The sequence below is a fragment of the Phodopus roborovskii genome, unplaced genomic scaffold (genome assembly GCF_943737965.1).
Source record: "Phodopus roborovskii unplaced genomic scaffold, PHOROB, whole genome shotgun sequence".
Taxonomy (NCBI): Eukaryota; Metazoa; Chordata; class Mammalia; order Rodentia; family Cricetidae; genus Phodopus; species Phodopus roborovskii.
In genome coordinates this window covers 3,129,096-3,155,892 of record NW_026126460.1, presented here as the reverse complement: position 1 = coordinate 3,155,892, position 26,797 = coordinate 3,129,096, and the positions used below count along the sequence as shown (strand labels likewise).

Here is a 26,797-nt window from a genome sequence, read left to right as displayed (position 1 = left end):
GTTCTCAGTCTTCTGAAACCACTCATAAGTAGTTGAATGTGTGAGAGCAGAGCCACCTACTGGATGAAGTGTAATATTACAAAGCACAACTGCTGGACTAATCAATTTAAAAAATGAGAATGAACATGGGCAAAAGTCATGTAGTCTCTGACCGCATCTAACAGAGTAGGGCTGACCTGTAAAAACTGCAGTCCAGTTTCAGATGAAAGAAGGAGCAGAAGCCGTGAGAGGTAGTCTGGACCATGGTTTGGGAGAAGGTACAATGAGAAGGAACTTGGTCCCTTCCTCAGGCACCCTTCTCAGACACTAGCCAACAAAGAACAGTGGTTAGTGGCATGGCACAGAGAAATGAAAAGGGGGGTTAGGTACCTGGTACCTGAATGGCTCTTCAGGACATGTGCTGGTTAAGTACTCATCTTGTACAACACTTTCTAAACACAACTGTCTGAAAATGCAAAAAGAATACATCTGCTCTTTTACCATCAGCCAGTAAGGACTGTTTCTAGGTCCTGTGGGCTTTCACTACCCAAGTCCTGGATTGGTCCAGTCTTGGGAATAAAAGCCCAGTGTCAGGTCCCAGCTTTCTCCCTTCAAAGGGGCATGGGTGTCCATAGAAGCGAGGTAGGAAGTGGAGCTCTCTAAGGCCTCTCTCTGTGGCAGAGACCCCTAGTCTTGACAGCAGTTTATCGGCTAAGTTGGGAGTAACAGGCTGAAGCAAGGTCCCAAAAACTCGCAAACACTCTAAGGCCACATGAAGCACAGTACCCAGCCAGGGGGCGTCCGCGGGGTTTTCCCAGGTCAATTTCCATGGTGCATGCCTTTGGACGAAACCATTAGTTTGACGAACACAGCTGGATACTGCCTCCAGAGCCTTATAGATCTGAAAGTCATCATAATAGTCCGCTACCTGCTTGGGCAAAGTGGCCACCGCACTTAGAAGCGCGTAGTCTTCGGCCTGCACACGAACCGATGGCCCTGTTAACCCTGGCTCACTGGGGAAACAGGCAGTGCAGAAAGATGGGTAGGTCCCAGAAGGATTTATTCTGTGGGCAGTGCAACGGTTTAAAAGACCTCCTAAAGCATCTGCCAGCTCGGAATCCAGCAATTTTACCACTTTTTCATCATAGTAGTCGCAGTCCCAGTTGGGAACTCCCTGCCGAAGGAGAAAGTAGCGAAAGCCGTCCACAGTATAGCGATCAAGGCAAGTCATGGGATTCACCACGTTACCCAAACTCTTGGACATCTTTTGGCCACTCACCGTCCAGTGTGAGTGGACATAGATGCGATGTGGTGGCCTCAGTCCGGCCCCCAAGAGAAGGGCAGGCCAATAAATGGCATGAAATTTGAGAATGTCCTTACCTATGATATGAGATGTGGCTGGCCACCAAGACTTGAAATCTGCATCTGGATAGCCAACTACAGTGAGGTAGTTGACCAGGGCATCCAGCCACACGTAGATAGTCTGCGAATCATCCCCGGGAACCGGAATGCCCCAGTGCAGGTGGCTACTCCTTCGAGAAACAGACAAATCCGGCAGCTCCTCCTCCAGCCACTGAAGAACTGTCTGGTAGAACGGCTGCGGGGTGATCGCCTGAGGGTTACTTCGAAGCCACCGCTGGAGTGGTTCTCGAAACTGGGAAAGTCTGAAAATGTAATTTTCTTCCTTGGTCCAGGAGACAGGATGTCCACTCTCGAGAGACACGGGACACGGATCCCCTGACGGTCCCAACTGCCGAGTGACCTTGGCCTCAGGCAGGAAGCACTCGTCGGAGGCGCAATACCATCCTTCATAAAGCCCCTTGTAAAGCAGACCCCGGGCTTCCAGTACCTCCCAGAAGTGCTGCACGGCCAGCCGGTGCCGGGCCTCCGTGGTGCGGATAAAGTCAGTGGAGGAGATGCCAGCCTCCTGGAAAAGCTGCTGGAACTGGGCAGACACTCGATCGCACAGCTCGACTGGGGACAGACCCGCGGAGGCTGCCGCCTGCTGGATCTTTAGACCGTGCTCGTCGGTGCCGGTGGAGAACCGCGTGGACGCAGAGCCGGGAACGCGGAGACGACGGTGGCGGCACAGAGCGTCTGCCAGCAGCGCCGAGTACAGGTGCCCGATGTGCGGCGCCGCGTTCACGTAGAAAATGGGCGTGGTGAAGTAGGCCCGCGCTTCTCCAGTGTCGCTACGGGCGCTCGGCGAGCACGAACCGTAGCGACGACAGCCGGGGGCCGCCCGGGTGCGCGACAGCACCCGTAGGGCACACTGGCGCAGCATGGTGCCAGCCGGCTCCTGCCCTAGAGACGGCGTCCCGAGCACGTGAGAGGGCGCGTGCGCAGCTGGATGGCACCGCAGCTTCCGCCGCGGAAGCCAATGAACGGCGAGCGCTGGCTTCTGCGGCCCCGCCCACAGCGCCTCCCTCTTCAGGCTTCCTGCTCGCGCAAGGGCCGCGGGTAGGCAGGCGGGAGAGTTTGAGTGGTAGCCTTTTGGGTTCCGTGTCACAGATGACTGGAGAAGCGCGTCCTGTGTGTTGTGCTTTGAGCTACAGTTTTACACGCTGGGATCTGTTTCCGGTCCTGGACTGAGCTTGTTGGCAAGATTTCTATATTGAGGCATTTTCCCAAATAGCATAATACGGGACACAAATCCAGCCTCTCCATATACTCTAATCAACAACTGAAAAACCCACTTAAATTTTATCTCAGAATCTAAGTAAATATGAAAAGGAGGAAACTAATTTCCTAGGGCACTTTAGAGAAGAATAAGCACTGGGGGGAAAAGTCGTAATTAACCAATGTAGGGAATGCTCATGAAGTGAAACCCATACCTGACGCTTCTCAGCCAAGAACTTGAGACTAGGCAGACCATAGATCTAAGAGAAAACCAAATACTATTGTTCTGCTGAAAAAAAAAACAATAATGAAATGACTCCTGAAAACATTCTGCTATATACATAAATCAGTGTCTCACTCAGCCATCCTCGAGAAGCTTCCTCCTGCACTAGATGGGAGCTAATACAGAGACCCACAACTGTAAAATGTGCAGAGTGAGACAGTGGAACACTCAGACCAAAATAGGATGATGCCTTCATCAAACCCCTGCCTTCTTCCTCACAGTTCAAAACTATGAGGAAGAGAAGGCAGAAAGATTGTAAAAGCCAGTGAGGATGGGAGACACCAAGAAAACAGTACCTTCCAGACATGATAGGACAACAATATATGTATGAACTCACATAGACTGTGGCAGTATGCACAGAGCCTGCACAAGTTGGGGCCTAATAGGGTTCCAGTGCTGAGAGGGGACATGGACACAAGCTCACACCTCTAACCATAAGCTATCTCCATTTGAGTTTTACTTGGTATGCAAACCACACTTAAGGGAGAGCCCATGCTGAGCAGAAGATGACAACACAAAACAAACTCAACAGTCCTCTTGGAGATGCTATGTTTCATAATGCTTTGTGGTTTGTTTGTTTGTTTGTTTGTTTGTTTGTTTGTTTGTTTGTTTTTTCAAGACAGGGTTTCTCTGTAGCTTTGGGTACTATCTGGAACTCTCTCTGTACACCAGGCTGGCCTCGAACTCACAGAGATCTGCCTGCCTCTACCTCGTGAGTGCTGAGATTAAAGGCATGTGCCATCACAACCCAGCTGTTTGTGCATTTTTTACCTTGTCTTTTGCATCTCGGTTATAGCTTCCAATTTCGTGTTTTTATTGAAAGGGGGTTATTTGTGTTTTTCCTATTTTGTTTTTGTTTTGCTTTGTTTCTATCTGTTTGCTTTGTTTTATTTGATGATTGGTTTGTTTGTTGGAATGTTTGTTTTCTAGAGAGAGAAGGGTGGAGTTGGATAGGTGGGAGGTTCTGGGAGGAGAAGAGGGAAGGGAAACTATGATCAGAATGTATAGTATGAAAAGTTTATTTCCAGTTTTAAAAAGAAGGAAAAATTGAAAGGGGGTAATAAAACAAATCTGATTGACAAATCAGATTCTCTGTAAATTCTTTCTGTCTTTCCTGTGACCATGAAGTCAGTGGTTCAGCATGCAAGCATGCTATCTGTCCCAGTTGGTTTCCTATTGCTGCAGTGAACTTCATGACAAAAACAACTCAGGGAGGAAAGGATTTGTTATAGCTTACTCTCTGTAGTCTGTCATGAAGGGAATGCTAGGGAGGAACTGAAGCAGGAGCTATGGAGAAGGGCTGCTTAGATTCCCTTGCCCACGTGACCTGGGCCCTCCCACAACAATCACTAAGAAAATGCCCCACAGACTTGCCTACAGACAATCTAACGGAGTATTTTCTGAATTGTCATTCCCTCTTCCTAGATGACTTTAGCTTATATCAAGTTGACAAAAAAAAAAAAAAAAAAAAAAAAAAAGCAGCACACTATTTTTTGCTCATCTTAGAAATAAAATGTTCGGACTCCTATGGCTCTGCTTCCTTCCTTCCCTGTGACAGAGTTCCCTAAGTAAATGGCTCTTCATATACACAGTGTTGTTATTCACCTTCTCAGATGTCTCTTTTGTTACCTGTTAGTATTCAGGCATCTGTGCTGGCCTGTCATTGGGTTTCAGACAGGATATGACCTCACCTGCAGCCACTAAGCACCAACTGTGCACATTCACTATGTTCCCTTTTAAAAGGGTCCTGCCCACCTCCCATCCTTCTCTCTCTCTCTCTCTCTCTCTCTCTCTCTCTCTCTCTCTCTCTCTCTCTCTCTCTCTCTCTCCCTCCCTCCCTCCCTCCCTCCCTCCTTCCTTTCCTCTCTCCTGCTGCTCCTGTCCCCAGAGGCCAGTCTCCCCCTTCCCTTTCCCTTTTTATGATCCCTTCCCCTAATAAAAAATCTGTCTGCTTGAACCCTGTCAAATGGTGTCTTTCTCTGGCACATGCTTGCTGCTTTTCTTAAATTACAACTGTACCTATATGCTAAAGTTTCTATTGACCTGGGAATCAAATTGCTGAATCATAAAAAAAAATAAAATGTGAATGTTGCACTTCACAAGGTAATGCCAAGTTTTTTTCCAGCATAGTCAAATTAATTTACATCTTTTTAAATATAACCATTTTCTTTGAAAAAAAAAAAAAAACAGTACTTGGTACTACCTGTTTTTATTTTGGCCAGTCAAATGAGTCCAAAGTTAAATAATTCACTAATGTTCACAATATCCAGAAAGTGAAACCACTCAAATGTTCATCATCTGATGAATAATTAGATATTGTATATCCATACAGTGCTTTTTATAGGATGACCATTTCACAAGACTAACTTTTACAACCCAGTGCCTTTTCATCTTCCTCAATTTATTTCATGTGTGCTTTAAAGTTCTTATTGTAGTGGTCTTTTACATCCTTGGTTAGGTTCGATTCAAGGTAAAATTTTGAGGCTATTGTGAATCTAAATGTTTTCCTGATTGCTTTCTCAATATGTTTGTCATTGACATAGAAGAAGGCTACTGATTTTTGTGTAAATTTTGTAACCTACTACTTTGCTGAAAGTGTTTCTCACTTCTAAGGGTTTTCCGGTAGAGTCCTTAGGGTCTCTTATGTGTTGAATCATATCGTCTGTAAGTAGAGATACTTTGACTTCTTCCTTTCATATTTATATTCTTTTTTTTTCTTGTCTCATCACTCCAGCTAAGCCTTACAGTACTATATCATTCCCCTCCTTCTCCTCTCTCCAACACTTTCTCATCTCCCACTCCACCTCAAGTTTGTGGCTTGTTTTTCCTTATTACTGTTATGCACATGTGTATATGTGTTACATATATATGGGCATATACATATACAAATACACACACACACACACACACACACACACACGGACAACCCAGTGTGTCCATTGAGTGTTGCTTCCATGTATGTTTTTAGGGTTGGCCACTAGGTGCTAAATAACCATTTAGGGTGTTCACCCCTGGAGAAGACTAATTATCCCTCTTTCGGCAGTCGTCAGTTGCCTGTAGCTCCTGATCTAGAGGTGGAACCACATCAAATGGTGTGGTTCCCATCTTGTTTAATAAGGCATATTGTTGAGGTTTCATGGGTTCATTGCCCTATCATATCTATAAGACACAGTCTTGCACATCCATAGGACACAATCCTTGTCCTCTGACTCTTACAGTCTTTCTGGCTCTCCTCCTGTGATGGTCCATGACCTTTAGGTACAGGGGTTGTGAATACGTCAGTTGGTTACAGGCACCCTGTGGCCAGTTGTTCTCTACATTTTTGACCAGTTGTAGCTTTTTATAATGGTCTTTATCTTATAAGTTTCTTTGATGAGGGATGACAGCCCACACTTAACTGTAAGTACAAAGATAAGGATTTAGAAAGGGGGTAGAAGCTACACTGGTTTAGGAAAAGCCAGTCAGTAATAAGTTTTCCTCTTGAGTCCATGCCCTCACCAGACAGTGAGAGTTTGCTAGGTTTACAATACCAGACTTGAATTCCTTCCTCCTGGGAGGGCCTTAAGTCCAAATACCATCAACATACAAATAAATCACTTTAAAAGTAATATATCATCTACATCAGATAAATCACTTTAAAAACAATAAGCTATTTGACCTTGTATGGAGAATATATATATTTAAGAGGAGATCTCATCTCTTTGCCCTTCTCTAGGGGACCATGTATGTTTCCTAGCTTCTCTGGCAGTGGATTTTAGGCTGGAGAGCCTTTGCTCTATGTCTAAAATCCATATGTGTGTGAGTACATACCATGTTGGTCTTTTTGTGAGCCTCATGTTGTCAAGCTGCTATGTTCAGGGATGATAACAAATGTCTGCACATATCCAATACAGGTGCAACTCCAAAACACATTTCCAATACCCATTTGTTTGAATATCTGCATGTGATACCTACACATTTGAAGAACTAGCATTAATTGTCAAGATGGGACATATGCCACATTAATACATGAAAATGGTTTCCAAATATTATTGAATCAAACAAAATTTTGTTCTTTTGCAATTGTAAGGAGAAAATGGCCTAAGAGATTGTTCAGTTATTCAGTGACACCTTTAATCCCAGAACTCTGAATCTCTGTGGGTTCAAAGCCAGCCTAGTATATATAGTCGTTCCAGGTCAGCCAAGGCAATAAAGTACTTTCCTTGTTAGCATGGGTGCCAGCATTCAGCCTTCACAATTCACATTTTAAGAGGAAAGGGGGAACGCTGAGCAATCCCAATGAGGGGGAGAAAGAGACAAGCAGCTGCCTAGGGCTTGCTGGCCAGCCAGACTCTGCTTCTTGGTGAGTTCCAGTCAATGAGAGACATTGTCTTAAAAACCAGAGGAACAGCTGAAGTTGTCCTCTGGCCTCCATGCACTCACACACACACATCACATACTACTAATAATAATAGTAATAGTAACTACATACACAAAGATGATGTAGTGTTTCAAACAATACATAATTGTATACTGATACTACATACATAGATAATAATAATAAAGAGCTATACCCAGTCAGCCTCTGCTCACAGTTGGACTTAGAGCCTTCTTTCCAGCCTCCCCCTCCCCATTCCATTTAAAGCATCTCCCTCAGGCTATACCAATGACACATCTAGTAGGAAAATGATCGTCCTTTTCATTCATTTTGTTTATCTGGTCCCCTTCTATCACCTACAAAATAAAGTCTAGGTTCTATTTATATAGCATTCAAAGCACGTTTGCACAGCTTAGTTTTTCTTTCAAGTTTCATGTTCTAGTAACCAACTGCTCAGTGTTGCTCACCCATGCCATACTGCTTCACAACTGACCTTTAGCTATGCATGTCCCTTCTCCAGGCACACACTCCTGCCTCTCTGTGTCATTCCTCCATGTACTCATCCTTGAGAACAGCCAGGACATAGTCCCATAAGTTCCTTTAGGGGACATACCCTGTCTAGTCACCTTTTGTAACTATTGGGGTTTTTTTGTTTGTTTGTTTTGTTTTGTTTTGATTTTGAATGCCTAGAAATGGCTGACACTTGATAAAGGTAATGGGAACTTAATAAACAATTTTACAAGCAATGTGATTGGTGAGAGACTTCAGAGATTTCATTTTTACTGCATAACAGCACAACAGCCCATTCTACAAAAGGGGACATGAAATATGGCAATCATGAGTCTCTATAAAGAGTCAAATTAGCTGGGCAGTGGTGGCCCACACTTTTAATCCCAGCACTCCGGAGGCAGAATCAGGTGGAGCTCTGTGAGTTCGGGGCCAGCCTGGTCTACAGAGCAAGTGCCAGGATAGGCTCCAAAGGGACACAGAAGCCCTGTCTTAAAAAAAAAAAAAAAAGTCAAATTAGTCTCAGTCTATTGGGTGATTCGTCTAATTTACCCAGAATTCCCTTCCACTGATTAAGTCTATCCTTGAACATGGGAACTATGGAATGGTTTCCTATACACAACACTTTTGAGAAGTAAAACACTTAAAGGGAAATGAACAGAAGGAAGAGGCAAAAGATGCCAATGGTCTACAAACTAAATAACCCACACATACTCCCTTCAAAGAGTTTTCACGTGCACACTTTAACAGACTGACCAATCTCTTCAGCCTGGCTTTCTCTAGGTTTCCAAAGGAGATCCGGATTTATGTTGTAAATAATGGGAATGGTGCCAAAACCCATTCCTTCCTATCATGCCTGCCAGCCCTGCCTCATAAGGTGCACTTATTGACAAATGCATTGCTCTCTCCCAGCAACATTAGGACAGAACATGGACAGTTTCAGCCTTTGAAATCAAAAGGCGGCAGAAGTACCACTAGGGACATTTAAGAGGGAAAGAAATTGAAACTCGGAGAAGTCAAATAACTTCCCCAAGAGCATGTCTGTAGTAAACCTGAAAAGCAGAATTCACACACAAGCAATCGGCTTTCAGAGCTAGTGATAAGAAGCCTAGACCTGGACAGGACACAACACAATAAATACGCATTGCAGTGACTCCTGGGAAGTTATTCCTGACCTCGGATATGTGGCAAAGTATAGGATTAAATGAGTCAAGTTATCCACTTTTTGTTTTTAGTTTGGGGTTTTTTTGTTTTGTTTTGCTTAAACTAAGCCATTTTGCAACCTGTGAAACTGTCAGACACCACTGTAAGTTCTCTAATAGATCTGTTTTAAACCATGGCTGAAGGACTGAAGAGTGAGTCCAGACCTGAGAGCATTGGCTGCTCCTGAGAGGACCCACTCACAGCCCCAGAGCTTACACAACCATTTGTTACTCCAAGTCCCCAGGATGGGACCCCCTTCTGGCCACAGAGGGCCCCTGCACATGCTGGGAAAACTAATTCCTCGAACAACTGTCTCTTCTTTGCAATTTTAACTATTTTATTAGGATATGCTAATTGAACAAAATAAAATATAAAACCATGATGATGTTTCTATACATGTATGTAATGCACTTAAGCCACATTCACTCCGTTATCCCCTTTCTCAAGCCTTTTGATGAAAATGTCTTGAGTTTTGGGGGAAAGGGTTATGCTTTTTATACTTGGTATTTTTAATTACATTTTTCTAGCAAAAAAGAAACTCCATGTAGAAAGAGATTTTTAAACGTTCCACCTAGGACTGAAGGGTTTTCCTTGTTTTGTTTTCCTTCCTTTCTTTCTCTTTTTTTCCTTCTGTTCTCCTGTTGGGATTCCAGGGTTCCCTAAGAAAAGCTCACTTCCCTTCTGGAACTGATTTTTGTTTCCAACCACACTGAAATTCCCTCTCTCTCCCTCTCTCTCTCTCTCTCTCTCTCTCTCTCTCTCCCTCCCTCCCTCTCTCCCTCCCTTCCTCCATCTCTCCATCCCTCCCTCCGCTTGTCCCTCCCTCGCTTCCTCTCTCCTCTCCCCCTCCCTTTTGCTCTCTTAGTAGAAGCGGGAAGAGGGAGCGAGCACAGGACAGAAGAGAGAAAACAGACAGAATGTCATCATTTTGTCGGACTCTGTCTTCTATCTGTAGATAACCACACCCGAGTTGTACTTTTAATTCCGTTTCTGGACACCTCTTTTCCATTCAATCAGCTGGGAGAGACAAAGCCCCGTGCCCTGAGCGGCAGAGCTCTGGTCAGGGGCTGGCTGGCTGTAAATTGACGTGGCATGGAAATTCTCTTGCTAAGTTACACCAGTTTGCGAGCCCAGCGTCCCGGAGCTAACCCACGGGCTGAGTGACCTTACAGAAGAATGGATAAAGTCCCCCGTTCCTCGCCTTGGACCCGCCGTTTTCTTTCTGGCTATCTATCATTTCGCTGAAAATCAAACCAAAACAGTTAAGTCTGTAACTTTGCTTCGCAGTTTCAACAAGAGAACTGGCTGCTCACGGTCGTCTTGCTCTTTTCCTGCTGTCTAACTCCTTGCAGACTTTGCCATGGGGTGCGGGCTTAGGAAGCTGGAAGACGCTGATGACAGCAGCCCAGGAAAAATATTTTCTACCCTGAAGAGACCGCAAGTGGAAACAAAGACAGAGTTTGCTTATGAATATGCCCTGCTGGATTTTACTTTACAAGGTACCGCTTACTTCTAACGTAGTTATCTGTTTCCAAATAAGAGAATGCTTAGTCTTTGAAGCATGGACCTGTGGATTCTTAAGCTCTTTTTCATAATGAAATTGTGTGGTCCATCTAACAATGACGCTTTGTTTCTTAATTATATCTGGGGAGGTAGGTGTGTGTGTGTGTGTGTGTGTGTGTGTGTGTGTGTGTGTGTGTTTAACCATGGTTCATGTGTACTATACAAAATTAGGAAAACTGCTTGGAAATGATCCTTTTGTTTTTAAAGCAAATAGGACAAGCGTTTGATTTCTGGGCCCAATTGCTATAGCCTTAATGACAGCTTGTGTTTTGAAGATTTGAAAGGCACAGGGCTGCAGGCTGTGGGCCACGCTACTTGTATGCCTCGTGGAAAACTTCACCAAGACAATTCTGAGGGGGTCAGTGTGTTGAATTTCGTGATTGTGTTACTCATGTGATATGTTTGATCAAACTAAAGTTGAGAGAAAAAAAAAAAAGAAGTTGTGGGTTTTGTTTCTAGGAGGGAAAAATAGCCCACTGGAAGACACTTCCTCAGCTGGCTGCTCCATCCCTAACAGAGAAAGTCTGTTCCAAGAAGTTGGAAACACAAATAAACAAGCCCAGAAGGCAGCTTGGGGAAGGGGCTGGGGCAATCCACTTCACCAAAGGCTTCACCTCCCTTCTTGTGGAAACTGAATGCTGTTACAGACGCGTGTCTTGTAGGGACACAAGGACATAACAGTGTTTAAAACAAGCTACATCTTTACTTATATTGTGCTTTTAAAAACAAAATGAAATTTAGAGAAATTTGCTTGCTGAGTTTTCCAAATACTAGCATAAAGTTCTTAAAGCAAAGCATAATTTTAAATCTCTCAAGTCATTCATACATTTCCTCAACTCACAGAGTTTCTACTAAATTATCCTGCTAGATGTTGTCCTTTATCCCCCTCCCTATTCCCACTACCCAACACCGCCTTTTTTTTTTTTTTGGTTTGCTCTGAAAACAGTGCATCTTTGTGTGTGAAGCAAGAGCAGCCCATTTTTCTTTGTCAGAAACTGAGCTGGCCGCCCGGCAAGCAGAGCCCTTCCAGAGATCCATAAAATCCGTACCTGTGCTTCGAACATGTTTACCTACCTATTTGGATCTGAGTAAGGATAAGGCTTCCAGAAGGAGAAAAGTTAAATTGTCAGCTTCTTTGTTGTGTGAATTGTAAATGGATTGAGGTATGCCGATAGAAAAGAAGCCAGTAACTGTACATCTTTACTTGCCTTTAAAAAGCCACTGGAGAAAAGTCCTTGTGACGGGGTGCCTCTACGTGGGGTTCACCCCATTGCCTTTCATTGTCAGTACAGACTGTTTGGGGTGGCAAATGCACCGAATGCAAAAACGTACCCTCCTTGACTATTTGTGAAGCTTAGGCCAGAGCCGTTTTCATCCACACTTTAAGATTTCAGTGCACAGCTCAGCTTTAGGGCTTGTAGAACTTTCTGGGCTTAACATTTTTCTGATCCTTACCATCCCAAGATGTTAGCGCCTCCAACAAATTCACACAGACACTATTACCTTCGAACTGAGAAGACACGCAGCGTTCACTCAACAGTCATTTTGGTTTTGTTGTTAGCAGAAACCTTTTTCTCCGAGAAAGGAATATAATTCCCACCTTCCACTCTAGATGCTGCAAACGGGTAATTCCATCGTAACGCACGGGCATGGGTGTGCTTTGCACACACGCTAACGCTAAAGCAGGCGTGTCTGCTGGCAGCATCTGCTTCCTATTTGCTACAGGCGCCTGGTCTCCTGGCCCATTTCTCCCCCGTCCCCCCACATGTTGTTGTTGGGGGTTTTTGTTTGCCCATTTGTTTTGGTCTTGCCTTTGCCTGAGCTTCAGAAGCCAGGACTCTGTGTACCAGCCCTGCTCCGCCCCCTCTTCCAGTCATAGTTCCCCTGCCTCTTCCCTCCTGTCTTTGACAGCCACCTGCCTGCCACCCCAGCGTCTATGCTAGTGAGTCTGGGTGGGCTAACACATGCCAGCCCTCTGCTTGGCACTGGCATCCCTTCCTGGAATTGCTGGGAGGAAAAATGAATAGTGGCTGCTCCTGGCTGCCAGGCCACTACACGGTGAGAAACCTAGGCAGAAACAAAATGGCCTGGTGACAGCTGTGTATGTTGACAATGAGCCTGTCTCTTACTTTTCTAGTTTTTTGTGTTTTGTTTTGTTTCCTCTCCCCTGCCCCCCAATGGAAGCCATGGAACAGAGAATAAAGTTTAAGGGGGGGGGGACTTTAAAATCTCCAAGTCCCTGTGTTATATGCCATTTATCTTGAACAGTTTATTGATTTCCCATTCAATTCTACCTCTCCCTCCCCAATCAATTCATTGCAAATTCTGTTGTGCAAAGTTTCCACAGTAGTATATGTATTGTAGGAATATATATTATTTCATTCCAATGCTGAATGGTTCAAAATCGCCCCTCTCTTACGTGGTCTCAGTTATCACTACTCCCTTCCCAACCTTCTCATCGGGCATCTAGCATGGGGGGGGTGGCTCAGGCAGCAGAGTCCCACAGAAAAGCCAGGTGTGTCCATCGCACCCCAGCACTGTGGACACAGACAGCAAGATCTCTGGAGAGCACTGTCCTTGCAGCATAGCCAACCCATTAGCTTCAAATCCAACAAGAAACCTGTCTTAAAAAATAAAGTAGAAAGTAATTCTGGAAGACAACCAATGTCCACCTCTGCCCTCCATGCACACTCATACACACTTGAGCTCACACATGCACACATCCTCTCTCTCTCTCTCTCTCTCTCTCTCTCTCTCTCTCTCTCTCTCTCTCTCTCTCTCTCTCTCTCTCTGCACTCACACACATCCCACATAAGCACAGGCGAGCACAAATCCAACCAGAAAAGAAACAGCTTCAACTCCCCAGCTAATTCTCCCTCCAGTTCTCTTGACTACTTCCCAAGCTCCTCTCTGGTTCTCTCTGCTTTCCCTTCCCTCTCTTTGTTTGTGCTTTTCTGGTCTTCCAGTCATTCACATCTCAACAAGGAAAACAACAGCAAGATGATTAGGCATGCAAGACTCAATGGTCCTAGTTCCTGGGTCATGGGTCCTTTTCAGCTGCTGTAGCTGATTCCTTGTCTGCAAACAGATGTGTAGATATTTTAAAAAATGACAGAGGACTACCTCCGAGGGGGTACCTCATGGTTAGTGGGTACTCACTAAAAGCCAGCTGTTACCGTTCCTCCGGTGACAGCCCCTCCACCTCGAAGGCTGGGATGGACTTCATCCCTTCCCTTCTTTAACCCTGGCTCTTAGGCTCTTACTCCTCTTTGTATTCCCAGCTGGAAGTGGTGATTTGAAGGAGAACTGAGATAAAGTCTTCAAAAGAGGGAGCAGGGGTGGAGCGTGTCCTGGGCTGATTTGGTACACAGCCATAAAGAGAACAACTCAACAAAAGCAACCAGAGTGCGCTTCCAGAACTGTGCAACACCAGTGAACCTCAAACACAGGGCTGCTACAGAAGGGCACGATTAAGTGTTAGAGAATATTCCAGAGGAATAGGGATGAGGCTCTACAGAGTATTACTAAAAATCAACAAGAGTGGATGAATACATGGCCAGAAATAGAAGTTAGAAAGAAAGAACGAGGCATGGTGGCATATGCCTATAGTCCCAGGTCTTAGAAGGCTAAGATAGAAAAACTGCAAGTCTGAGGCCAGCCTGGGCTACACAGCAAGACCTGTCAGAAATAAAGAAAGGGGTGGAAGGGGACAGGGGTGAAGAGAAATAAAAGTCAGGCTGCATTTCATGTAACTATATCAATCTAATAACTTCTAGAGCACCCCCAACAATCAATGGTTTTTAATGTTAAAGTGCTACAGGGAGAGAAACTGATGATAATATTGACTGGGTCCTCTTAAGTGTTAATATAACGTGCTGGGCATGGTGGCGCACACCTTTAATCCCAGCACTCAGGAGGCAGAGGCAGGAGGAGCTCTGTGAGTTCGAGGCCAGCCTGGTCTACAGAGCAAGTTCCAGGACAGGCTCCAAAACAATACAGAGAAACCCTGTCTAGAAAAACCAAAAAGAAGAAAAAAAGTGTTAATATAATGTCTATTCTTTCTTTTTACTAAACTATGAAAGGTGTTCCATTATGTTTGAAATAACATAGTCAACATGAGAAAAATAACAAATCTCACAAATACAGACTATTGTGGAAAAGGTTTCCATTCTGAACCAGGGAGGAAGGGATCTATTAATAGCATACAGCTGACCAACTTTTAAAACTGCCAAGAGCTGGAAATGTTGCTTAATCGGTAGTGTCTGCCTGGTATGCATGAAGCTTTGGGTTCAGTCCCCTGCACTGCATAAAACCAAGCACCAAGACACAAGCCTACAATCCTAGCACTGGGCAAGTGGAGGCGGGTGGATCAGTGTGGTTCAAAGTCATCCTTGCCTGCACAACAGGTCTGGGGCCAGCCTGTGCTACAGGAGACCCTGACTCAGAATCAAACCAAAAAACAAAACAAAAACAAAAACAGTCAATGTTAGGAAACAATGCAATTGCATTCCTGCTAGTTCTCTGTGTCTTCTCTGGTGATTCTTTTCCTACCTGTGCCCTTATATCAAGTGAGGTGTGCTTCCTGAGAACCCCTGTGCTGAAAGCTGGGGTACACTGTAGAAAAGCCTGGTTCAGCCCCTGTGCTGAAAGCTGGGGTACACTGTAGAAAAGCCTGGTTCAGCCCCTGTGCTGAAAGCTGGGGTACACTGTAGAAAAGCCTGGTTCAGCCCCTGTGCTGAAAGCTGGGGTACACTGTAGAAAAGCCTGGTTCAGCCCCTGTGCTGAAAGCTGGGGTACACTGTAGAAAAGCCTGGTTCAGCCCCTGTGCTGAAAGCTGGGGTACACTGTAGAAAAGCCTGGTTCTGTGCACTTGAGCAGACCACATCTGCATGAACACCCTGTGACAGGCACTGGGAAGGACACATTCAGTCACAGTGTACATACTGGGATGCAACCTGGGGCTGCACATACTGTGCCCTGGGATGCACCCTGGGGCTGCGGAAGCTATGGGAGAAGGAGCCAGTCGACTTGAGTGGGCAGGTCCAGAAATGTTCTTCATAAGTGCCACGTCATCTGAGATGTAAAGAATGAGCTAGGCTCCCATAAAGGCTTCTGTCCAGAATATTTAAATCATCACTCCAAGACAATAAGGAAAAAGACAGCCCAAGAAAAGAACAGACAAGGATATCCAATCACACTGTGAACCCTGAGTTTGCATTTGCTTTGATTAAATAAAATTAACCTTGAGTTAGCAACTAGTGGACAGAAAGTAACCATAAAGATTCAGGGGGCATCGGGGAGAGATGGGAGACACAGGAATTTGAGTGGCACAGGTTTTCTTGCTTGGCAGAGTGGAAGTATGGGGTCTCTGAGCTCGCAGGTTTTCACCCCAGTCTTTGAATCACCAGTCTTATTTAGAAATAGAGTGATAGAGACTTAGTTAAAGCTTTCGAGGCAGCCACAGAGCCAGTTCCTGCTAGGCTGTGGCCTGAGCGGTCAGACTGCTACTGGAGAGGCAGGCAGATAACTGTACAATTGCTGGATGAGATAGCAGTAGATGAGGGTACAGCCATTATACCCAAGTTAAAGCGACATAAACACCAAAATCAGGGATTCAAGTGGCCAAAGACATAAAACTGTGTTCCAGACATTGGTGATCAGGAACTACAAAATACCCAAAATAGGTAAAATTCTGAAACTGTCTATGCCAGCTGTCAATAAAGTAATAACCATTTGAAAAAAAATGGAGTTTTCTACTTAACTGAAGATACATCCAGTGCCCACATACACCATGGGGTGTACAGGGATGTCCAAGTCAAGCAGTTGGGAATGCCCAAACCAAGAGCCTACCCACCCAAGGGACCAGTGGACTGCTGACATCCATCCACTAACAGTTTTTGTAAAGGGCAGACTATAAACACGGTAGGCTGTAAGAGCCATGTGGACTCAGTCACACCTACTTAATTCTGCATATTACGCTATAGCAGCCAAAGGGACACACCGCTGGACACCATGGGCATCCTTTGCTGACTCCTGTTACAAAGCCGTGAAAGCGGAACTCTAGGAGCACAGCTCACAGGCAAGTCCAACCCTTCATGGTGTTGAGTAAAGACACACCCTGAGTAAGCACTGTATGAGGGTTTTGTTTGGGGGAGAGGTATTTGTTTGCTTTGGTTTTTGGAGACAGGGTTTCTCTGTAGCTCTGGAGGCTGCCCTAGAACTTGCTCTGTAAACAGGGCTGGCCTCAAACTCACAGAGGTCCACCTGCCTCCGCCTCCCAAGTGCTGGGATTAAAGGCGTGCACCACCAGCACCCACCAATTAGCCTGGCAGTGTAGGACAGGGGCAGACCATTCCTTAGCCCACTGTCTCTGCTTGACACTGAACTGTATCGACTAGGACAGCATTCCCAGCCTGGCACTGACTCAAGGAAGAGCGAGCAGTGGCTACTGGACAGTCAAGGTCAGAGACCCAGAGTTGGAAAGAGTGCAATGGGAGGTCTATGGCGAGTAGGCCACTTTCTCGGCTTTGATTAAATAATGGTTATTGAAGCTTTGGTAGTTTGAAGTATGAATATGAGCAGTTAAAGTGTGAGTAGGAATGGGTGGGGATACAGCAAGCAAAGCTGAAAGACAGGATGGACACAGGCCAGAAGTGGGAGGAATTCTGGGATCTGGAGGCTGCACAGTACATGAAGAAGGAAATATAAAAAGGTCACAAGATTCCCCCACTGCCACGAGTCTCTCTGACGTGTGTCCAATGCCAAGCAAGGTGGCACACACCTCTAATCCCGGCACTCGGGAGGCTGACGTAGGATAATTGACCCCACGTTCAAGGCCAGCCTGGGCTTCCAAGATGCTTCCAAGATACAAGAAAAAAAGAAAAGGAAAAGGAAAACTGTCATAATACTACTTCACTTAACTGTACTGAGTCAATGTCATTTACATAGTAGCCTGTATTTCTCAAGTGCTTAAAACCTCTCACTCATAGATTAAATCAGACAATCCTAAGAGCCACACATGAAATTACTTAACAATATAAATCACTGTTCTCAACCTGGGGGTCAAATGACCTTTTCACCAGTATCACTTATCAGCTATTTACATTATGATTCACAACAGTAGCAAAATTAGTTATGAAGTAGCAACAAAAATAATTTGATAGCTGGAGGTCATCAAACACGAGGAACCATATTAAAGTGTCACAGTGTTAAGAAGGTTGAGAACTGTTGGTATGACTGACCTCACGCCTGAATTCACAAACGTTCAACAGACATGGTTCAAATCAATGAAGTTTTCTTTCCTGTGGGCACTTGAACGTCCCAGTCCCCATGTCTTTCTGCCTGGGTTCCAGCTCAGCCTCAGAATTTACTAGCAATTTGGATCAATTCCCTAACTTCTCTCCTTGAATTTCCTTATCAGACAATAAAAACCCACCTTGAAGAGTCTGTAGGAATTAAGAACCAGATATGTTCAAATAGAACTGGGCATATGTTGGAATTCATTGCTTATTACCCTGTTCTACGGTTGCTGGGGAGAATACGCAGGTACCTGGACCATTCCCTTTAAAACTGTGGGAGAACGTGAGGTTCCCAGACCATTCCTCTTTAATACTGTGGAAAAGCTGCTTGCTGAGTTTGCACCATTTGTTTTTATTTAAGAAAACAATTTTAGATATATTTTATAAGTACAAACCAATCTTCAGAGGCAAATTGGTGGAAATAAATTTGTATGGTTTGTGCTGTTTTCACAGAATTATGTTGTTAGAAGAAAACTTTGTGTTTAACAGATTCTCGGCTTTATAGTGGAATGTGACTTTTTGTGTCTTTTTGCTAATTTGGGTTTTTTTTGGGGGATAGGGGAATTGTTTGTTTCATGTGGGGATTTGGGGGGAGATAGTTTTTGAGGCCTCGTGCCTCACTATGTAACACAGGCTTTAGAACTTGTAGTAATCCTCCTGCTTCAGCCTCCCAGATGTATGGATGACAAGCATGAGCCACCATGTCCACTGACTTGCATTTAAAGGTTCGAGCTTTGTCCTTGATGAAAAGTATCAATGGATATTTTAGCTTAGGAGCTTTGAAAAGAAAGAATTTTTTTCAACCCTCAACAAGTTTTAATTGGGACAATATAAATTCACTTAGCATTTGTATAATTTTCAAAGCAATTACTGATTGCTTTCTTCCAGACTCCTCACAATAGCGCTGTAGGATGTATAGCATTTACAGAGCTTGTAGCATTAATGTCACAGTTCCCAGCCACATCCACCAAGGCTGTAAACACCCATTGTTTGTTCCTTCTCTTAAAGAGTGTGTGCAGCACTTAGGCCGGCAAGAAAGCCCACAGCTGCTGCTCACTGTCTGTGCAGTCCACCAAAACAACTGCCACCTCCCCACTAATTTCCTGTGTTTAAAGGGTAATAGAGCCGCTGATATCACTGCCCGAAGTACGAACAACAAATCAAAGGCCTGGCCTCAGAGGCTGAGCCTGTCACGGATATGTAAGGACCCACTCTGAATGCCGTTGAAAAGTCCTTGCTCAGTGTGTACTGTTCTGCCCTCACCAGTGAGAGGTTTGAATACCTCCCAGCCTTCAGTGCAATTGCAAACATTCAATAGAAAAATTACATGAAAAGAAGTTCTCCAGAAAACTCTTGAATTTGAGGGGGAGATAGACAACAAGACCCCTGGTCTGCACACACACATGTGAACATACATACATACACACACACATATACACACATACACACATGCACATACAAACACATGAATGTACATACACACCTAATAATGACTACTATGCCAGGCAGAAAATCAAGGCCAGCTCAGTAAAGCATTTGGATAAAAGTCACACTGTTCCTCGTCATCAAATATTGTCCTAGTTTGTCATCCTGTTGCTAGAGTAAACACCATGACTACAAACAACTTGGAAGAAATGGGTTTCTTCCATCTTGTACTTCCGGTGTGGTCCGTCATTGAGATCAGTCACAGCAGGAGCTCAAGGCAGGGAGAACATGGAGGAAAGATGCTTACTGGCTTGCTCTCTCTCACAGTCTCTGCTAGCTCTCCCAGACAGACCAGGCCACCTACCAAGGGATGGTGCAGCCCACATTGGCTGGGTCCTTCTCAACTAGGTAGCAATCAGGAAAATGCCCCCAGACACATTCACAGGCCAGTTTGATACAGGCAATTCCTCAATTGAGGTTTCCTTTTCCTAGGACACCCAAGATCATTCTTCAGAGTGTATAGCCCAGGCTGGCTTCAAACTCTCCATCTTCCTGACTCAGCCTCTCCAGTGCTGGGACTGGAGTCACACGTCACCACATATGGCATGAGTTATGACTTTTAAATATTCATTTATTTTTATTTTATTTGTGAGTTTTTGTGGGTATGTATGCCTGCGTACCACATTTTCAGTGCCAGAGGAGGCCAGATGGGGGCATCAGATACCATGTAGGTGCTGGGAACCAAACCTGGGTCCTCTGGAAGAGCAGCCAATGCTCTTAACTACTAAGATGTCTCTCCAGCCCATAAATGACATTTTGATTTTGGTAAAACCTTGTCTCCAAACGTCTCTCCACATTTCACTCCAATTGAAGCCAGTTAAACCAGATGCAGCTTTATCTCATTTTTTTCCCACTTCGTGTATGATATGGTTTTTCTTGTGTGAGGCCTCATGCTAGAGCTTTCTGAAAAGAATATGCCTTTCTGCTCTGGATTTTCACGGTGTTTTTTTTTTTTTTTTTTTTTTTTTTTTTTTTTGCTTTTTAATAATGATTTATTTTTAGTTTATGTACATGGGTATTTTGCTTCTGTGTGTGTGTGAGGGTATTGGATCCCCTGGAACTGGAGTTACAGACAGATGTAAGCTGCCATGTAGGCACTGGGAATTGAACTCAAGTCCTCTGGAGGAAGCAGCTGGTGTTCTTAACCAATGAGCCATGGCTCCAACTCCTTGAAGTGCTCTTGACCACCCTTACTATGGTGACCAAGACAATGAAAGGCGGTTCCTTGGCACCACCATGGTTTTACCCCTTTGCTTTTCTGTACTAACTGAACTGTTTTTTATTTCCCCTAACTAATAGGGATTGGTTTTTCATCTTTGTGCATTAATTTTACCTCTTTGTTGTCCTAACAAACAGGAATTCTGCTTAACCTGCTGACCCAGGGAACATGTGAGGCACAGAAAAATGTGAATACAATAGGAGTCTTAGACCTAAGAAGTTCCCAGTTGAACAGCCAGGACAGGCGCATAAATAACTATAACACAGTGCAGGATGGCCAGCAGAGGAAGGGTTAACTCAGGGGTGGGACAGGAAGGGGAGGGGGGCTTAGAGGGGTAAAACAGAATGACAGGTTCCGAACGCCGCCGTCACATGGCAAAGATGCACCGTGTAAGGCTGAAAGGACTTTTGCGTGCCATGCTGACCTCCACTTCCTGCCCCGTGCTGTGTGACCCACTGAATGACTTGAATGTTCTCTAAAACGCTGTACAATTCGCACAGTTCTAAAGATAAGCTTACATTATATTTTATTCCTTGGTCTTAAGAGTCTGTTCTACATTGCTGTAAAGTTATTCAGCTGCTTTGTTGGAAAAAGTCAGCGTTTGCTAAGAAAGAGTAAAGCCAAACAAATGATGAAACGGTTGCCGCACAGACAGATCTGTGGTGTTTACATGGAGACCAGATGTTTCTTCAGATTCCAGGACAGTCCTCCTTGTTTTCATTTCTATTCGTAACGATGAAGAAAATAGAATAGATGCAGGATATTAGTTTAAATCCAAAAGGGAATAAAAGTGGAAGGAAATAGGTTCGTGCTGGCCTGCATACCGTTCTGATGAGTGCCTCATTTTCATTTGAGAAGTTGGCGTGAGTGCTCACTGATGGGGGAATTGTTCCCTCACATGAGGGTTAGTGTCAGGGGACAGGGACTTCCCCTGACCCTTCTTCCTCATCTGCTTCTTAACCTGTTTCCTGTACTCAGGCCATCAACACAGCTCTGGGCTGGACTCCACTGGCCATAAGAATGCAGGGCCAGGCCAGCCCTACCTGGGATTAATTTCACATGCTTTCTTATTCAAAAGATAATCAATCCCAGGACTACTTCTAGATAATAGCCCTTAATTGTCCTCCATAGAATGAGAAATCCTTCAGAAAATGAAGGTATTTAAATTAATATTTCTGTGACCTTGAGAGCCTTGTCTTCGTTGCATACCCCCACTTTTTGTTTTCCTCCAGCTGACACGGGTGTTTAGGTGTGTGGTCCTGGTACGGTGGGCATGGCAGTTCAGCCGCCAAACAGTTTTGCTCTTAACTTCCACTCACAGCTAGTACTTTTCTGTTTTCTTTCTTCTTCTTTTTTTTATAATTTCTGTCTAGCAAATACAGTATCTTCCCTTTTTAGTTTTTAAACTTCTTTTAAACTAATCTTTTTTTAAAAAGATTTATTTATTTATTATGTATACAGTGTTCTGTCTGCATGTATGCCAGCTGGCCAGAAGAGGGCACCAGACCTCATTACAGAGGGTTGTGAGCCACCATGTGGTTGCTGGGAATTGAACTCAGGACCTTTGGAAGAGCAGTCAGTGCTCTTAACCTCTAAGCCATCTCTCCAGCCCAGTTTTTTTAAACTTTTATAAACTGTATTTTAAAAAATTATGCCTCTCATCTTGCTCAGTCATAAAAACGATTGGCTTTTTAAATTATTATTTTGATGTATGTTTTTGATGTCTTTTAAAGGCAGTAAAGTTCTCCCATTGAGTAAAATAACTTATAAGGCATTCTAGCTCTGCTTTGGGACATATTGGCAGCATTACTTCGACATCAGTTATTATTTAATTGTTAATAATCACTTACTATCCTTTTATTTAATAAGTTGGTGAAACCACCTTCGCTGTTGTTGGAAACAGGCTTCATCTACTGTCATCCCACCCTGGACACACTCTAATCTCACCTGAAATAGAGGATACAGAATACATGTCAGGATGTCTTACTCAAAATTAAGCCGCGTGGTTGTCTCTCTTGTTCACTAATATCATCGCATGTAGGTAGAACTAAGGTAGAACTTAATATTACTGATATGAAAATTTGCCTTCATTTTTGGTATTTCAGCTTCAACAAACCCAGAAGTCATCAAGATAAATTCAGTTCTGGATATCGTTGCCAAAGTGGAAGAGTATTATCTTAAGGGCTATGTTGTTGGGGCCATTCACCCAGTCATCCAGCCTGTGGGGCATCGGAAACTCCTCCCAGCAAGTCAGCTGTACAGAGTGGTGCTGTCCCGCTTGAAAGTAAGGTACGCTTGACAAAAGTCCCATCAGAGGCCTTCAAGGATGGGCATTGTTTTTATTGCCTGGTTTTTGCTTCTTTGGGGGGGAGGGCAGTGAGACAGAGTTTCTCTCTGTAGACCAGGCTGGCCTCGAACTCATAGAAATCCACCTGCCTCTGAGTGCTGGAATTAAAAGTGTTCAGTGCCACAGTGGCCACCAGTACCACCACCTGACAATTTTTCTTTAATCTAAAAGAAAAGAAATTTTGAAAGCATGATGAGGAATAAAGGCTCCTCGGGGGAATGACTCAAGGCATAGTTTTCAGAGCTGAAATTGAATTGGAATAGGAAACCCACACCTTTAAAATCCCTGATTAAGCCAACTATGGTGGTGTATGTAGGATTCGAGTAACCCCAGGACCCAGCAGGGTGTGTGAGTAGGCATGAGGACCTCAACTTTGACACTGCTGTGGGCTACAAAGGAAGATTCTAGCCAAAAGAAAAGAGCCAAAACAACAAAAACCCTCCTGATCACTGTCTTTACTCTTTGAGGTCAAATAAATAGGCACTAAGTGAAGAAGTCAGTGATCAAAAGGAAGGAGATAGACCCAAGAAGCACCCCAAAAAGCTGGGTGTGGTAACTTTTGTACAACCTCCAGAAGATAAGGAGCGGCGATTAGCCTAACCATACCAAGGGAATCAATGCAGCCCACTCTCTCTGAGCTCTTCCAACTGATTCTCATTAAGAACGGCAGCTGAAACCAGCTCATATCATAAACCTTACCTGGCAGAAAGCACCACCCCACCAAGGTCTCAAAATTAGGTGGACATGTTGGCAACTTTTTCCCTAAATGTAATGGAGGCCAGGGGTCCTTGGGATTAAACCTAAGCTTTTCACATGCAAAGTAGGGTCTTAAGGTCTTCCCTTTGGGGATGAATACATAGTTCAGTGGCACAACACGTGTTCAAGACCCTGGGTTTGAGCCTTAGCACCACAAGAAGACAATTGTCTTAGTCACTGTTCCGTTGCTGTGACAAGACAGTGACCAAGGCAACTGTTAGAAAAGAAACCATTTAATTGAGGGTTTGCTTACAGTTTTAGAGGGTCCGTCCATTATTATCATAGTAGAATGCGTATAGATAGTCATGGTGCTGGATCATTAGCTGAGAGCTCACAGCCTGATCTGCAGGTAGAAGGCAGAAAAAGAAACACTCGCCTAGGGTCAGCTTCAGGTGACATGACACACCTACTCCAACGAAGCCACCCCTATTGCAGCAAGGCCACACCCACTTCCTAGTCCTTCCCAGTAGGTCAACTGAGGACCAGTGTGCGCCTGTGAGGGTCGTTCTCATTCAAACCACCATGTCTGCTTTGACTCTCCAGTGACTGCTAAGGGCCACAGTATTGCCTGAAATTAATTTATAAAAAAACTTTGTACAACTCTTCATCTACAATGAAACTGTCTAGGCCGTGTGACTGGGCAGAGGGACAGTGGGTAAAGGTGCTGCTTGCTGTGCAAGCCTGATCCCAGAACACACATAAAGATGGAAGGACAGAACCAGCTCCTCAGAGCTGTCCTCTGACCCATGTGCACACTGTGGGGTATTGCCCTCCTACACACACACACACACACACACACACACACACACACTCATACATACACATACACACTCATACATATACATACTCATACACACTCATACATGCATACACACACATACATACACACACAGACACACTCATATACATACTCATACACACATATACATATACACTAATACATACACACTCATATGCATACACACACATACATACACACACACTCATTCATTCATACATACACACACACACTCATACATACTCACACATACACACTCATACATATACATACTCATACACACTCATACATGCATACACATACATATACACACAGACACACTCATATACATACTCATACACACATACATACATACACACACACTCATACATATACATATACACACATATACATACACACTCATATGCATACACACACATACATATACACACACACTCATTCATTCATACATACACACACATACATATACACACACACACATTCATTCATACATACACACACACACACAAACATATACACATGATTTTTTTCATCTCAAAAGTTGTGCTTCCTCTTAATAGTGGTGGATCAACAGCAATCAATGTAAAAGCTAAAGAAAATCATAATAAAGAGGAAAAGGGTGAGAAATAGGAAAATTGGAAAGGGAAGGAAGAGGAGAGAGCTGGTCTTTAAATTTCCAGGTGGTCTGGCCCCGCCCCCGGCCAGCCAGTGCTACAGGAGAGCTGACCCTGCTCCTCACCTGAGCAGGGAGGGTGTTCCTGTGGAGCCCCAGGATGACCAACTCAGCTACCACCCAGGCCCACATCCAGGGCTTTGAGTTGGGCACACCGCAACAGCAACCCCATCTATGACCTACTGGAGCCCATGAAGGGACCGGTTCTGTGGAACCATAGCCACAGGGTCTCCATGATCTGGGCAACAGCAGGAGAGCAAAGAGGAGCCTCATTGAGGTGCAGTATTGATGGTGTGCCAGACCAACAACTCACTGCAATGAGCATTTGCGAGTAAAGCTGTTTGGGCAAAGGAATATAGTGAGTCATATCACAGGTCCAATGCCACAAAGACAAATGAGAGGTTGTGGAGAGGTGGGAAAGATGGGCAAAGTGGAGCTTTTTTCTTTTCTCTTATGGGAGAAGCTACAAGGGTGAAGTGCAGATATGGAAGGACTGGGAAATGAGTGGGATTGGGGTGCATCATGTGAAATCCCCAGAGAATCAACAAAAGAATTCCAGATGGCGGATTGGGAGTGGAGCTCAGCTGGCAGAGCGCTTGCCTAGCAAGTGGGGCGTCCTGGGCTCATTTTCTGGTACCACACAAACCAGATACACAGTCACACACTTGTAATCCCGGAATTCAGGAGGTCAAAAGATCAAGATCTTTCTCTACTGCATATCAAGTTTGAGGTCTGCTTCAGACACTAAGTTTTAAAAAGAAAGAAAAAAGTTTGGTGACTTTTCCATGCTAAGGATCATATCCAAGATTTTGCAGTTCTAGGCAAGTACTATACCCCTGAGCCACGTCCCCTGCCCCTGGCTTCTTTTTAAAGGGCAGTCACCTGCTGTTCAGTAATTACTTGTGGGCATATGTGCACACACACACACACACACACACACACACACACAATTGTGTATGGACTTCAGTTTTTACTAGAATATAAATGTTTTCAACTCAAGCATTACTAAGTATATGTGGCACTTTTTACTTATGCTTATGCTGTGATTACACATCCCATCAACTGTGTATAACTAACTACCTTTCCAACTTTTAGTGTTAAATAGACTCAGAAGTGCTAAAACTTGGCAGAAGTTGGAGCTCAGTATAGAAAAGGAGAGGAGAGAAACAGGCATATTTATCTGTATTTAAATAGGGTTTTTTTTTTAACTTATGCTTCATTCTTTTTTTATTTATACTTCATTCACTTTAAATTAGAAATCACTGTGTGTCTGTGGCATTTTGTTTTAGTGACCCATTGGGATTGAAATAACAAAATGATAGCCTTGACCTTACTTCTGAGTTGCTTGTGGTTTTCCCATGGCCATAGGTGGAAAGCAGTAGTTTGCCTCTGACCCTGACCATACTGTGTTCTCTTTGCAGCCCCAAGCATTCAGCAGCCCCAGGTGGACAAAGGCATGCAAGACTTGTGATGGAGGAGTGTCCTCTCACTTACGAGACACAAGCAAACGTGGCAGCAAAGGAACTCATTGAAAAGGTACTGGGTGTGTGTTCCTCGTGGAACACTAAGAAACAATTTCCTTTCTTACCTGAAAACCATACAGAGCCCAGGCATGGTGGCACAGCCTGTAATCCTGTCACTGGGGCAAGGTCATCCTCTGCTACATATTGAGTTCAAAAACAGCCTGAACTACATAATGAGTTCCAGGCAGCCTTAGCTACAGTGTAGGA

At 44.3% G+C, this 26,797-nt stretch overlaps 2 protein-coding genes across 4 annotated transcripts in view; one reads left to right on the top strand and one right to left on the bottom strand.

Annotated features, from left to right (window-relative positions):
* Positions 1–275: 275 nt before the first annotated feature.
* On the bottom strand, positions 276–2,266 carry Mars2 (methionyl-tRNA synthetase 2, mitochondrial). The gene has a single exon (XM_051190223.1). The coding sequence runs from the start codon at positions 2,261–2,263 to the stop codon at positions 503–505; it is 1,761 nt and encodes a 586-aa protein (XP_051046180.1). The 5' UTR covers positions 2,264–2,266; the 3' UTR covers positions 276–502.
* A 7,551-nt stretch (positions 2,267–9,817) lies between these two features.
* Rftn2 (raftlin family member 2) overlaps positions 9,818–26,797 on the top strand; it is a 62,870-nt gene continuing 45,890 nt past the window's right edge. For 2 of the 3 annotated variants that reach the window (XM_051190222.1, XM_051190220.1), the window contains exons 1-3: positions 9,819–10,447; positions 22,619–22,802; positions 26,489–26,603. In XM_051190222.1, the coding sequence (XP_051046179.1) occupies positions 10,309–10,447; positions 22,619–22,802; positions 26,489–26,603 (438 nt within the window). In that variant the 5' untranslated portion in view covers positions 9,819–10,308. Of the gene's footprint in view, positions 10,448–22,618; positions 22,803–26,488; positions 26,604–26,797 lie in introns of all 3 variants that reach the window. The other variant, XM_051190221.1, reaches the window with a different exon arrangement.

What these genes read in the sequence shown, in the direction of transcription:
- Mars2 (XM_051190223.1), bottom strand. Translation starts at nt 2,263, where the DNA reads ATGCTGCGCCAGTGTGCCCTACGGGTGCTGTCGCGCACCCGGGCGGCC.